Source organism: Cylas formicarius, unplaced genomic scaffold (genome assembly GCF_029955315.1).
Source record: "Cylas formicarius isolate icCylForm1 unplaced genomic scaffold, icCylForm1.1 PGA_scaffold_9__14_contigs__length_23061073, whole genome shotgun sequence".
Lineage (NCBI taxonomy): Eukaryota > Metazoa > Arthropoda > Insecta > Coleoptera > Brentidae > Cylas > Cylas formicarius.
This window is the reverse complement of record NW_026844365.1, coordinates 20,468,053-20,481,230: the sequence shown is the minus strand read 5'-3', so window position 1 is coordinate 20,481,230 and position 13,178 is coordinate 20,468,053. Positions and strand designations below refer to the sequence as shown.

General features: G+C 37.1%; 1 protein-coding gene across 1 annotated transcript in view; it reads right to left on the bottom strand.

The window, feature by feature from the left end:
• Positions 1-13,178, bottom strand: part of LOC132707290 (aminopeptidase N-like) — a 112,527-nt gene that overhangs the window by 48,641 nt on the left and 50,708 nt on the right. Inside the window, exons 7-8 of the mRNA XM_060679082.1 lie at positions 6,142-6,322; positions 43-232 (exon numbers count right to left, since the gene is read on the bottom strand). Coding sequence (XP_060535065.1) covers positions 43-232; positions 6,142-6,322 — 371 coding nt within the window. The remainder of the gene's footprint in view (positions 1-42; positions 233-6,141; positions 6,323-13,178) is intronic.

The following is a 13,178-nucleotide window of genomic DNA, read 5'->3' as shown; positions in this document are numbered from 1 at the left end:
TTATTATCGCTTCATTTCTCGGAGCAAAATTTATATCGTTACCTGTTTGTTGGTTATTTAAAATTACCCAGGAGTCAGAACTGTCGAGAGGTATAATTGCACTTTCTTCGGACGGCGATAACCAAAGCATGGGTTCGGTTTTTTCAAAGTTTTGAATGTTTGACGATGTCGTGTAGGTTATGGGTATGTACCACTTTGTAGTGGTGTCCTCGGAGAATCTGACGAACCTTTCCTATCATTATAAATTCAACATACATTTTTTTTAATATCTGTAATACCACTTGAGGTATTGTTTTGTCCGCAAGGAAACGGATTTTGGAGGCAGTTGACACAGGAAGATGTCGCGAAAGCGAAAGGATCAAATTACTCGATTTTTTTAACGAAACTTAACTGACTCTACCTCGATTTGATGGTTTTCCTTCCCGGACGGGCCGGCGTGTGCCTCTGGTGGTGAAAGAATTTTGGAAATCACTATGCGTAGAATACCGAATCGGTCAAAGGCACTTTCTGAATTGAATTTAGGAAAATTCAAAAAAACTCAAAGAAATAATAAAATAACAACTAAACATACCGCCCACCAAAATTCAGTAGGTATTGTCCCATAAACATAAAATTACGATTCCGATGAATAATACCCATATTTAGCTATAATTTATAGGTTATGAAAATAAAATTCGGAATGGTGCTAACAATTATTACTGATTACTGATTACTGATCTCTTAAAGGCACCAGTCGCAGTGCGAACCTTGGCCACTGTAACAATGGCATCAAAACCAGGGTAGACCTCAACTATACGCGCAAGACGTCAGTTAAAAACTGGATTGTTTTCCTCCAGGACTACCAGCGTGCCAACATCAAGATTGGGGCGATTGTCGCACCATTTATTACATTGGCTATTGTGAAATATTCATTGTGCATTCGGCGCCAAAAGTGCTGCTGCATTCGCAAGAATAGCAGCCAATGATCTAGTCTTGACACGTTTTAATAAGTCATATCGGGCTGAGGAAATGTTGACATTAGAAGTGGTCCGCTGTAATACTGGTCGTGTCATTGGGATCGTTATTAACAGAACATATTGGTCCCGAGTTAACAATTGATTCTATTTGAACAAAAACTGTATTCAGTTCTTCATAGGTTATGATGCGGTCACCTACGATGCGAGCTAGGTGTTCAATGACGCTTTTGATGCCGGCTAGAGGACTAGCGGGAGGATTAAATGACCAAGAGATCTGCTCTTCTCTAAATGCATCGGAGATGATATTGGCTATGTATTTTGATGTAGAAATAAAATTGCAGAAAGTTTTCCTCGGCGCGCAATAATGCGTCGCAATGCTGCTAAAAATGCATCAGTTGATAAATCCGAAACTAAATCAAATTCGATAGCGCGAACTGAAGAACAGGTGAAAAGATAAAGATATGCTTTTAGAGTCTTAACACCAGCAAAGTTTTGCCATGGTAATTTGAAAAGTATCTGCCATATCGACGCTAACACACTGAAATGGCTTGAATTGTGAGATGCGATAAGGGGGCCGATTTAGGGTTTGCTCGGAAACAGAGGTAAAATTGAGACAAATTGTGATAATATCAATTTAACATATCTGTCAGTTTGAAGTTTGAAGATAAAAAAGCAGGGTGTTTTTGTTTATATGGGAGCACGGGTGTCATTAACTTTCCGCCCACCCTGTGAATATCCTGAGTGTCAATTACAAAACCCAACTTGCGCATAGGTTTGGAGACTAGATCAAATTTCTTCCGAGAACATTGCTGTTGAACGAATCTAAGAAAGACAAGTAATGAGTAATGTACTTCAATTTCAGTCATCACAGATGTATCAAGAAACTGTTTTTATTTTCAGATATATGAAACCCAAAACATAAGCCATGATGCTAAGAATTTTCTGAATAGAAGAAAATCTGTACAATAAATCTGAGAAAGGGACGAATTTTAATGGAAAATTCGTAGAGTAAACATGTTTTTTTGATTCCTCTATCCGAATATCTGGTAAGTCGAGAATAGGAGCTGGCTTGTTTGGCCATTGGTCAGGCGAACTACGTAGCCACTCTGGACCGTGCCACCACATAGACTTGTTCAATAGCTCTTTCGCCAACATATTACAATATTACCTGGGTTAAATTGTGATTGGACAAATCTCCAAGAGATAGAGGAAGAATACTTTGAATGTGCGACAAACGATTTGCTAGGTAGGTTTTCCATTTATATGGAGGCGCTCTTATCCAACCGAGAACTATCCATAAAGTCGGACCATGCGACATCATTAACTGGGTCCCATTGGAGACCAAGGACTTTGTGACAACAATCAGTATCAGCGTCTAGTGAAACAGAATTTTGTCGAATAAATTATGGAATTGTATTGAGAAAGTTGAGATCATTACTTGACCACTTTCGCTTAAAGTCTGCTGTATTTAATAACTCCACAAGCTCTGTTTTAAAAGATATGGTTCTGCCAGTTGCAATATGACCCCAAGTTCTAAAAAAGGAGACGATGCAACTACAAATGTAATGCGGGTAAGATGATAATCATGGATAGGCTGCTCAGGAGAAAATTTCCATACTAGCCTCTGATAATCCCGATGCTTGGGGTCTAGCTACAATCATACGGTACATGGCGTTGGAATCACAAGAAAATGCTATTGGAAATTTTCTGAAGTTAAGGCAAATTGCGGTTAAGTCCTTTTGCAGTTTAGAACCTGAGAGAAGAATCTCATTGAGTGATCCTTGCGGAGTAGGACAAGACGCATTTAATACTACTCACTTAGCTTCTCACTAGTCGTGACGGCATTATATTTATCATGGAGATCAACATCTTTTCGTCGCTCTAAAGAACAAAACTGCTTCAGGGCATTATCTCAAGAACTCGAAAAAACAGGCTCGTCTGCTTTGAAGGGAGAAGACACTACAAATCTTCCGGACGATTCTCGATTGTAAGTAGTGTTAAAAACTCGCTCAGAAAACTTATCGGACTCAGACATAGGTTCAGTGTGTGGAGTCTCTTTAAGTTGCCAGAATTTGGACACGGTTCTGTCAAGAGAATCTGATGTAGTAAAGAAGGTATGGCGTGGATGCGAACGAGAGTTGTGACATTTGCCATGATAATCCGCGGTGAATAGTGTTCAAGGCTATAGGGTCATAGGCGCGTTAACGCAAATAAAGGGTAATATGACTGAATAAACTGCCACCATAGGTTGAATTAAACAAGCTACACTTAATTCGAAAGTAGCGTACGCTTTCGATGTACCAACTGACTTATCACCGATGCCTCGAAATTCGACACTTCTACCGTAGCTTTTTAAACCCAGTCTTCGACAACACTTTTCACTATCCAGCAGCGCTCGGCAAATGTGTAGGTTACCATGTATATCAGCCCCTTGTAAGAGGGTAGTAGCGAGTAGGGTTGATTCCGTTATATTAGCCGAAGAAGAGGTATATGATTTTAGGGAGTTTAGCTCTACGGTTGCAGAAGATGCAACGGAGTGAGGAAGTGGTCTGTGTCTGTGTCTGTGGCGAACTGCATTTGGAAGGAGAATCGGCTCCTCAATTGAGCAAAGTATGGTTTGTCCGACTTTGACAAAATTGGCAAGCTATATTGCTTGAACAATTTTTTGCCATGCACCGCAAATTGAGGCATAATGTGCATAAGCGATGTTCTTTAACAATGGTGTACCTATCGCGACTTGTTTTCGATTGGAAAACTTAACATTTAATCAATGGATCTCCAATCTGGTACACTAATATACATTTGCGGCTCTCCGGCGTTAAGAAACCTTTATAATTTGATTCATAATGTGGGTTTAAAAGTGCAAAGGCAATTTGGTTAAATAATCGTATGAAGGGACCTCTACACTGCTGTGCGCAAACTCAAAACATTTAGCTGAATGCACATCATTTTTTGATGAAAGCACGTTGAGAAGAATAAAATTCCGCTAGACAGTGGGAACCCCCAAAATTGTCGATGCTGATAAGATTTCTGAAATATGTCAACTCACCGGCGCAAAAATAAATGGTCATCAGATGACCCTTTCAGAGCTTTGTATATGTTATTCCAAATTCGGTGGCAATTAGACTTTTGTTCTGGTATCTATCACGATACAATGCTCGATAAACAAGGTGGCGCAACGTTTTTAATAAATTAAGGGGTTCACTTCGCAATGTTGTCATATAAGTTAATGAATGTTGGCCAATCTCGGTAATCATTTCTGAAAATTGATACATTAACTTCATATATTTTGGTGTTAGTGGTAGCCTTAAAAATTGTTTGGTTTAACTTCATATATTTTGGTGTTAGTGGTAGCCTTAAAAATTGTTTGGTTTAATACGTTCAACGGCGCTTTTTGCCGATTTGGCGTTTCACCGTTGTATTGACTGAAGCATGGGCCGAAAGGCGCTGGCGCGTATAGCTGGCCAGTTAGGTTCAAGAATTTAATACTGCCAAGAAAAAGTAGAAGAATAATTTCTTGGTGCTTTACTCGCGGAAAATAAATAATTTATTGGTTTATTTAGGAAAATTAAAAAAAAAACAAAGAAATAATAAAATGAAAACTAAACAGGTATTTTAATAAACTTTACCACACATTAACTATTATCAAGAGGCATTTTTTGAAATACACCAATACAATTATTTTTAAATATACCAGTGGTGGGCGTACAGAATTTCACCTGTTCACTACGCCACTGATTTCTCTTTAAATTAATTATTCTTGTAATCTCCAAAAATTGTTAAATAAATTTAAAAAAAAATAAGAATTTTTAAAGAGATTTTTTTCAATCCGATGTACAGTTTTCGCTTAAAACAATAAAAACCCCTTCTTTGCATGGTCATAACAATATCGTTAATATGACAGTAGTGGCAGATTTTACTTTAAAATTAAACGATTCATTAGACAAAAGTGTCCCATCCCTCTCCGTTTTCGTCGATCTTGCAAAAGCATTTGATACCATCTCTCACTTATTGCTGATCAAAAAAATAGAAAGAATTGTTTTTTCGGGAGCAAATTTAAAATTACTAAAGAGCTACCTTTGTTACAGAAGACAGTCTGTAGAAATAAATGGTGTTCTGAGCGATCCTTTAGAATTGGCCGTTGGCCCACTCTTTTTTATTATTTATATTAAATACCTTTTTAAGTTGATGAGCGGGGCAAGCGCTATTGCATATGCAGACAATTCAAGTCAAAAAAATTAGCATAAACTTCACAAAAACTGTTTTTATGCATTTTAGTTGCTATATCTGGTAATACATTTAAGTGAAAATTATTACTATTTGCAGATAAAAAAATTTGAGATGGGACCACCACTCCGAATATATTACAAGTAAATTTAGATCACTTATACAAATTTTCAGATTTTAGAGTTTGACCCTCTTGTATAATGCGTTCGCCCAATCGCACTTAAATTATCGAATTTCAATATAGGGTGGGTAGAGAAAGAAATAATATTTCACAAAAATGGAATTTAAAAATTATTTATGAAAGAGGTAGGTGTTATTCAACAACACAAATTATCATTGAATCAGGTTCGCCCAATGCAAGACAACTCTATTTGCAAGAAATCCTTATTCAGCCAAAAACAGAATGAACCAAGCCGCTCTCGATTCCAAAACAGGACAGAAATGTTTTCTTTATCTCTGTGCAACAGTTTCGCAAAAAAATAATAGGATGGCTTAATAGTAGAACACTTTCGTTATTTAAAATCACATTAAAAACATTTATTAAAATAGATGAAGCATTTAGTATAGTAGATTCGAAGAAAGCTAATAATTTCAAATTAATTAATTATGATTCTTTTCTAGTTTTTCTATGTATATTTTCTCTGTATGCTTAGTAGGTTGAAGTTAGTAATCGAACAGTTTCTATTGATTTATTTATGACAAAATTTGGAATAATTAATGTGCTTTCTTTTCCTTTTCCAATTTTTTTTTGGTTCCACCAATTTAAAAAAAAAATGCCTTCAAGGCTAGAATTTGGTATCGTTTCAAGTAGTTTATAGTTTAGCCTGTATGATCATGGGGAAGTATTCAGTATGTGTGGCCCTTTTCCACCTGAGAGGTTATTCTTGTGGAATGAAAAATGTATTTATTGTCTTCGTGGGATGCGTTGGGTTTGTTATATAATAATAATAATACCCACTTGTGAGATCATCAAATCGTTGCCGACACGAGTCGCTTTCACCACAGGATATCCAGGCTGCCCGAACCAAGACGAAACTATTGACGCAAAGTCGACGCCATCTGGAATCTTCGATATCGAGTTATCCACATTTTCCTGGAATGCTGTCCACAGATCGCTGTCCGAGGTGGGAGTATACGCACTGCAACGTTTTCAATTTTTATAAGAGTTTAAAATTTAACTTTACGAAAATGGCAAAATTTTGGTTGCTTTAAAGACACAGAGCATACAGACGATGCTTAATGTGCATAGAACAGACAGAAATTCCCATGGATACGGTCAATTATTTTTTCCACAAAAAAGGGAGGTATATTTAGGTGAGTTTTATTAAAGGACACTGCAATCCACATAAAAAGGATTTTTTTTTACTAACCGATGAGTATCTTTTTGATGTTTTTTTCTTCATTATCGCCACTTATTTATTACAGGCTTAGCTTAAGTAAAAGTTGACGTCTGCCAAATCAGATTTCTATACATTTTATTAATGAAAACTTTGACGACTCCAATATATGTTAAACAATCAGCATTTTACTAAGACATTTTTGAATTTTGGCGTGAGTACCGTCAACTGCATCCACTGAATTTTTGTCGATAGAGCTTATATTTATAGAATGTTTCCAAGGTTTGATAAGCATAGCGTGAAAATGTTAATATGATTAATGGTTGATAGAGAGGAATTTTAAATAATTTAAAAAAATTCAGACAAGAAACATTCATGCTGTGTCCAGTTTTGAGGAAGTACGGAACTAAAATTGATTAAAAACATTGACATTTATGAATCAAACGTTTTCATTTTAAATACAATTTTGTCAAAATATGATTACCTTTTTAAAAGATTCGGATGTTTTGAAAGGGAACATCATATTGATTTGAAACCCAAAGCGGTGCAGTTTCTCACAGGAAAGTTCCTGTGGCTTTATCGGAAAAATAGAAAGTTACGTTGTCAGTTGGAAAAAGACGACATTATTGAAAGAGGGTCCGAAAGTTATCTCTGGTAAAATGCTGCGGGTATTGTCAAAACACAATTCTTCGCGTATTTGTTTAGGTGCAATTAAATAATCTGCTACTGGGTCATATTTAATTCTGTTTACCTATAGCCTTTAATATTAATTTTTCAAAGAAACTTCCTGTAATGTAACGCTTTTTACAAAACTTCTGGATTCCTCCGAATTTGCTGACGTTTCACCTATCATCCTGTTGGCTTCTTCAGAGCTTGACTGAAACTGACTCGTATTTTACTCTGTACCTGCTTATATATTGCTTAAGGAAAGGGAGGAGGGGGTCGCTAATGAGGGGTGTAAACACCGTCTCGTAAAGATTAAGATCTGATAATCTTATAAATTTTCCGCAGAAAATAACTATTTCGGAATTCGAAGATATCTCAAGGCTCGGATAATTTAAATCGATCAAAAATGTTAGATATTGCTCACCATTTATAAGATAATTCTCGGGTTTCACCCAATCCGTCAAGTTATTTTCAATGTAATATTTCAACCACTTGTTACGTTTGAATTTCGACCTTATGTCATATTTGCAATAAAGTGAAGAATTACTTGTGTATCTAGGCCTGATTCATTAAATCATGCTTCTCGTGGTAATTCTATTCTAGTGTGTTTTTTACTTTTTTTTTAATAGATCCTCTTTTTCCCAGGGAAGACAAACCAGTTGTTACTTACAGATACTGCTTTTTGCTGGATTTTACCGTGTGAATGTTATCCTTTGCCTCTGTGTTCGGATGTATAAGTATGTATTGGTAGAGCTGCAGGATACCGAGAGGATTCCTTTGACTTTATTATTGTTTCGTTGTTGTTTTAGCTGTAACGGAATATGGAACTATCGGCAATTATTCCTAAAGTTCCGCCGGTTAAAATCAAACTTAGTTACTCACATACGGCTGTTTGATTTAAAATCATTCTTTGGGTAGTAAATAATATCGAGTTAGTTGGTTATCGCTACGTCTAGTAGGCACCCAATAAAGCGCGTTAGTATTAGCATTTTTGCATGATCGGAGGAGTTTTATTCCACTCCCTAAATGCCGTAAACTGTCTTCATACCATTTATAACCAGCTCATAATCACACTGCAAGATGCGCAACTAATAACAGCAACAACAACTGTATTCGCAATATCGATACGTCAACTGATTTTCAGTACCTACTAGCTTTCTCAAAATTAGATGTGGTACATCTCGGTGATTACTAGCCAAAAACATCAATTTATTATAAAAATTTTCAGTTACATACAATCTCTATTAGCCATGTACGATTCGATAGAATAGCCGAATGCTACATATTTGGATCCTTGGTCTAACTACGCAAATCGCGCGTTTTTCCAGTCTCACTTTTCCGTTGGTCGAGGTTCCGTAAGCAACAGGTTCGTAATTTTGTGAAAGTTTTATCAATTTTATCCATTTTAGGGTTTTGGAACCCGTATGCTGCTATTTTATTTGGTCGTAGTGTCTTATCTTACGTTTTGGGTTTGCCTTACGTTTCCTTTCGGCACTACAAGCTCCCGTAAGAAGATATTCAGCCCGACAACGGTAAGTTTTTTTTCTTTCTATTCCTCCATTTTGTTCAGAGCATACAGCGATTCGGTACCTTTAGCATTGATTTCTGTTACTAGCTAGTAGATATAATACCTGCTTTCAACAACAAATTTCGGCCGTTTTTACACGTAAATTCCCCATAAGAAAATTTAAGGTTCATATTAGCGGAAATTGGTCCGCTCAAGCTCATTCGATCCATACCCTCTTAGCACCAACCAACCTACCGTCTCCCTCAACCCACACCCCTCCCGCAACCCTCTCAACCTCTCCCACAACCCACAACACAGGATAGAGTAAAAACAAATCTCGCAGATATGTCGAATTTTCATGAAAACACATTACATAATTAGGTAAAAAATACACAACAAAAATTATTCATCCCACACGCAAATATATTTTTGCGCCTTAAAAGCAAAGGCGATCCATCCGCCCCCACTAGGATATCGCCGCACCGTAGTCTCTTATCTGCGATTGCGAGGCATTGACATCGCAAAATTGGTTCGAGATAAAGTTAAATATATTAAAAATTGAATCCAATAGCACATTTAATCTTTAAATAAATATCTTCAAGATTGATAAACACTTTTTTCAAAATAGGCATTTGCAAATCGGTCGTCTGTTTGCTGTTAACGGTAGACACGTACTATAGGTACTGGTTAGTTGCAAAATTAAAAAAAAAAAAAACAAATTTACAGGAGTCAAACTGTTTATTGACAGTGGAAAATATAATAAAAGTAGTTGGAGGTAATAAGCGAAAAAATATTAAGGACTTCCGGTCATTTTTACTCTAAATATGCCCAAAGTATAATGAAAAAGATCAAAATATTTCATGCATTTTTAAAATAAAAATTTAACGAGGCTGCCAGACGTGAACTGAGCCCTTAAGTGCACCTCATTCGATTTTTTTTAGGAAAAAAAACGAAATTTCAAAGCAAAACGGATAAAACACATTTATAATCAAGTGGAGACAGTTTTTTCTTCCATAATCGAATAGTGACCCCACGGTAACGTTTCTACTGACGATTTTGATATGCGACGTTTATCATCGCAAGGACTTAACCCGATCTTCTTTTGGGATACTGTGTGCAACTCCAGTTTGCTCGCTCTTATTAAATTATGCGATATGTTTTTTTCAGCGAAATTTTGCAAACAATCGACGAAATCTTCAAAGGTTATCTTAGTTTTGAAGGATTTTTCAACTCCTTTGATCCTGTTCAGACTTCCTGAGCACGTTTGTAATCTTTTTTGGTCAACGGTTTGTCATCCAATATGTCTTATATAGTTTATAGCTTTGTGGCGTACATTTTAGCTCTAAGTCCGATAAAATGAGACACAATTCGCCCATTATTCTCATCCTTCATCATACCCAGAACCTTTTTATTGACTGTGGGTATACCGTACGGATTATCCTCCGCATAGTCCGATGTATCAAAATACCGGAAACAATCCTTTTTTAAAATCTCGTACGGGTCTATGGATAATATCTCGTATACAAGAGAATCCGTGTCGGTATATAAAACTCGGGAATTGGAAAATCTTTCTTGAATGTAGTTGTAGTGAAAGTCATAAATTGTTGTCTTGGCTATCTCCATAATTGACATCCCAACGTAGATAGGTTTGTTAAAATATATTTCAGATTTTTTTAATTCAATAAGAACGAGATTTTTACTAATTATAGTTGCACTTTTATATTCGGGTCGGGCATTCCGCACCGTAGCGACCTTCCCAGTTTTTCACAAGCTTAACGTTGGAATGGTTCCGTATGATTTCCATTGATTTTACAAACACAGCATTGATCATCAATTTAAACAAGTTCTTTTCAAACTCGTTTTTGGCAGCCTGACGTAGTGCAATGTTTAGGTCAATATAGGCTTTTAACCAAGGCGACTGGCTGAACGAGACAGCTCGATGTACCTTTCTTAACTTAGCTCCCAGTTGTAGTGCCTGTTTCAGATTACGATAGTGAATGACATACTCCTGCTTGTCGTATAAGATGGTCAGTAATTTTTAATTTTCGGATCCTGGAGGGCAGCGATGTTCGGGACATGGAGGTAAATCTGCAAATTTGTCGTGCAACTCCTTGGGTATTTCCAAATCGACCTCCAAGATGTAGCCGACGTCCGACTCGCTGGATATATTTAAAATGTCAAGATTTTCGATTTGCTGTTCATCCAACCAATTAAAACCTCCGTACGGTAGGTATTGAGACATTGCCCACCCGTATTGGTTATTAACGTCGAAATACATCAAGTATTTATCAACTTTGGAGGGATCGTAGCTGTGCATATATGTGTTGTTGGCTTCCGCATATCGTTTGGAGCACTGACTAAGGCCTCCTCGCATTCATTTCTCGATAAACAAAATCATATCGACGTCAGTGAGTAGATCGAGTTTTTGCTTCAATTTATACAACATGCAGCTCCACATTTATCCCGGCAGTGTGTACGCATGTGCAGGATCAAGTCCATAGGTCTTATGTGATGTTTCCCGAAATCTCTCAAAAACGTCTGCCAAGAGCAGGATGTCCGTCTTCATATAAAGTTCAGAATAATCCTGCAAATTTCGACATCCAAGCTTCTCCCAGACTTCCTGAGCACGTTTTTAATCTTTTTTGGTCAACGGTTTTTCATCCAATATGTTATAAAATGCCGAAATAGGAGGCAAAACAGTTTCTTTCAACGTATTCCATCCATTCATATAATCGTAGGGGAAAACGCCTTTTTGTTTCAATATATTGGCTTGCTCCTCCGACAATTCAGTAAATTCGAGCTGCAGTATTGGATATTCCGTTAAATTAGCCGCCAGCTTATCCAGGCCACTCGACATAAATCGAAAACTGTCGATGAATCGGAATTTCACCAGGTTGTCATTTAGGTGCCACGTAAAGGAAATATACTTTTCCTTGTTTACAGGTAGCAAGTCGATCGACCCATCACATTTGGCTAGAGCTTTTATTATTATATTTCCGTCATACAACGAAAGATTATGAAATACTACGGGAACGGTGTGGCCATCCCTAAATTGGAGATTACAATTTTCGCGTGCGGGTCCCCTGTATTTTCCAGTCAGGTGACAATGGTTTCGAACTTTTTTGTCGTCTTTTTCAAACGCCTTCTCGCATATGTGACACAATTTAGACTTGTAAAATTCCATTTTTTGTCCAGCTGTTAGTTCATCCATTTATATATCACACAAGAATACCGTCTCAATGTTCTCAGCTAATTGCTCCATCTCATTGCGGAACCATTCCGCACAATCCTCTCCCTTGTATGACCGATAATATGAAAGGGAGTCGTCATATGAACATTTAAAATAATAGCCCCGAGAGTACGGAACATGGCGCTGATACTTCTCGGTGTCGGACGCTGATTTATCACATTCGGGAACCAAAAAAAATTCCGTGTAGGCATAAACAATAAAAGGAACCTTCTCTTTGTACTAAAAGTCCTTGAATTGCACAAAATTCTTGCCTTCTTCGGGAACCCTCGGAATTTCCAAATTTTTGTTTCTCTTCTCACAATCATTGGCTTGTCCTCGGAATGAAAATAATGCAAGCAACGCTCACAAAAATATTTTCTATAATGATCTTTCGAAAGTTGGGATGATAAAAGCCGAGACATACTTTTGATCCATACATAATGGTACGTAACGGGCATAAAATCGAAGGGGCCTTTTTCGGTAAAATACTGACTTTATATCTGTAGTAGGTTAACGTGTTTGACCTTTTTATCTTTGGTCAGATAAGCAAGAACAACTTGAAATCTATTTGATGATTTTTTCAGCAGCCTATAAACATTCACCGAAACATTATTTTGACCTTCGAATCTTGGAATTTGCCGCAATGTCATTGGAAAGTGGACACCTTTAAGATTTAAAACAGACTGGAGAGGGGGGTAAGACGAAATCCTTTTAGCGAATTCTGATGGAGCAGGAAACAGAGCAGAAACCACGGTCCAGGCAAAGCACATTTCATCAGAATTTTGCACGTTAATACAAGCGTGTTTTCTTGCTATCGACTCCGGTAACTTCAGGTAACTTCCGGCGTGAAGTGGATTAAACTTGTTGATATTAACCATTAAATTTAGGATTTTGTTCAAAACCCATCCGGAATCTTTTTCTTGGAACTCCTCTAATTGGGTTTTAATTGGTAATACAACATTTCTGTCAAACCATCGTTGTAAATTAGTATCTTTATAGATTGCTACATTCGAAGTTGTAAAATATTTAATTTCCGTCTGGATTTGATCACCCTTTTGAATTTGAAATTCTCCCCCGAAGACAGCGTTTATCTTAACGGCCTGGTCCGTTTTCAGCGCGTTGTTGACACGTCGTCGAAATAGTGCGAAACAGTCTTGGAGGAAACTCTGCACGTCCTTATGTTGAAGGTTAGTTATGACGCCAGTCCTGATGCGCGATTCAAATGTTGAATTAACATCATCCTAGTGAACGCGATC